Raw genomic sequence first — 596 nt, 5'->3', positions numbered from 1 at the left:
TGTATAAACAAACGCATACACGTACAAAATCTTACTATCACTCACACAAAAACTACCAATATTAAAACAAATTAATAACACTAATCCCGCAAGCATTTGCCTCTCCTCGTTCATTAGAGCTAGCAAGAAATTTCCAAGAAAAAATCCCTCCTTTACACGAAGGACCCACCAATAAGGAGTGAGGAGCAAGGACTTCTAGACGAAGAAAACACTGGGTCTACATCCTCCTGCGCTGTGAGGAGGCAGTAGGCGTCGGGCAAGGGTGCAGGATGCATGTGTTTCTTTATGTGGTCGCAACCCACATGGCTTTGTGAGCGCCGTCCTTCACTGCAGCACTGGCCGGAGAGAGCGAGGGTACACTGCGACAGATTTATATAACAAGAGGTGTTCGTTTATATATCATTATGTGTAAGGGAGAGACGAAAAGATGTGGTGGTCGTGCAGGCTAGGAAAGATAGAGGAGACCTGTCATCTTTTCATTATGTTTCAGAACCGCTGCAATGAGGAGGTTTGTGGTTTTGCTCGTCATGGTGGTGACCCCTGCTGTGTGTGGCGCCGAGAAAAACAGTAAGTTATTTTCCGATACTGCCAGTGGT

General features: G+C 45.8%; 1 protein-coding gene across 3 annotated transcripts in view; it reads left to right on the top strand.

The window, feature by feature from the left end:
* The first annotated feature begins 218 nt into the window (after positions 1–218).
* The window catches only part of LOC119587918 (E3 ubiquitin-protein ligase XB3-like), a 46,347-nt gene continuing 45,969 nt past the window's right edge, over positions 219–596 (top strand). For all 3 annotated transcript variants that reach the window (XM_037936628.1, XM_037936629.1, XM_037936626.1), the window contains exons 1-2: positions 219–354; positions 491–567. In XM_037936628.1, the coding sequence (XP_037792556.1) occupies positions 501–567 (67 nt within the window). In that variant the 5' untranslated portion in view covers positions 219–354; positions 491–500. The remainder of the gene's footprint in view (positions 355–490; positions 568–596) is intronic.

This window comes from Penaeus monodon, chromosome 23 (genome assembly GCF_015228065.2).
Source record: "Penaeus monodon isolate SGIC_2016 chromosome 23, NSTDA_Pmon_1, whole genome shotgun sequence".
NCBI classification, from domain to species: domain Eukaryota; kingdom Metazoa; phylum Arthropoda; class Malacostraca; order Decapoda; family Penaeidae; genus Penaeus; species Penaeus monodon.
This window is presented reverse-complemented; position numbering and strand designations above follow the sequence as displayed.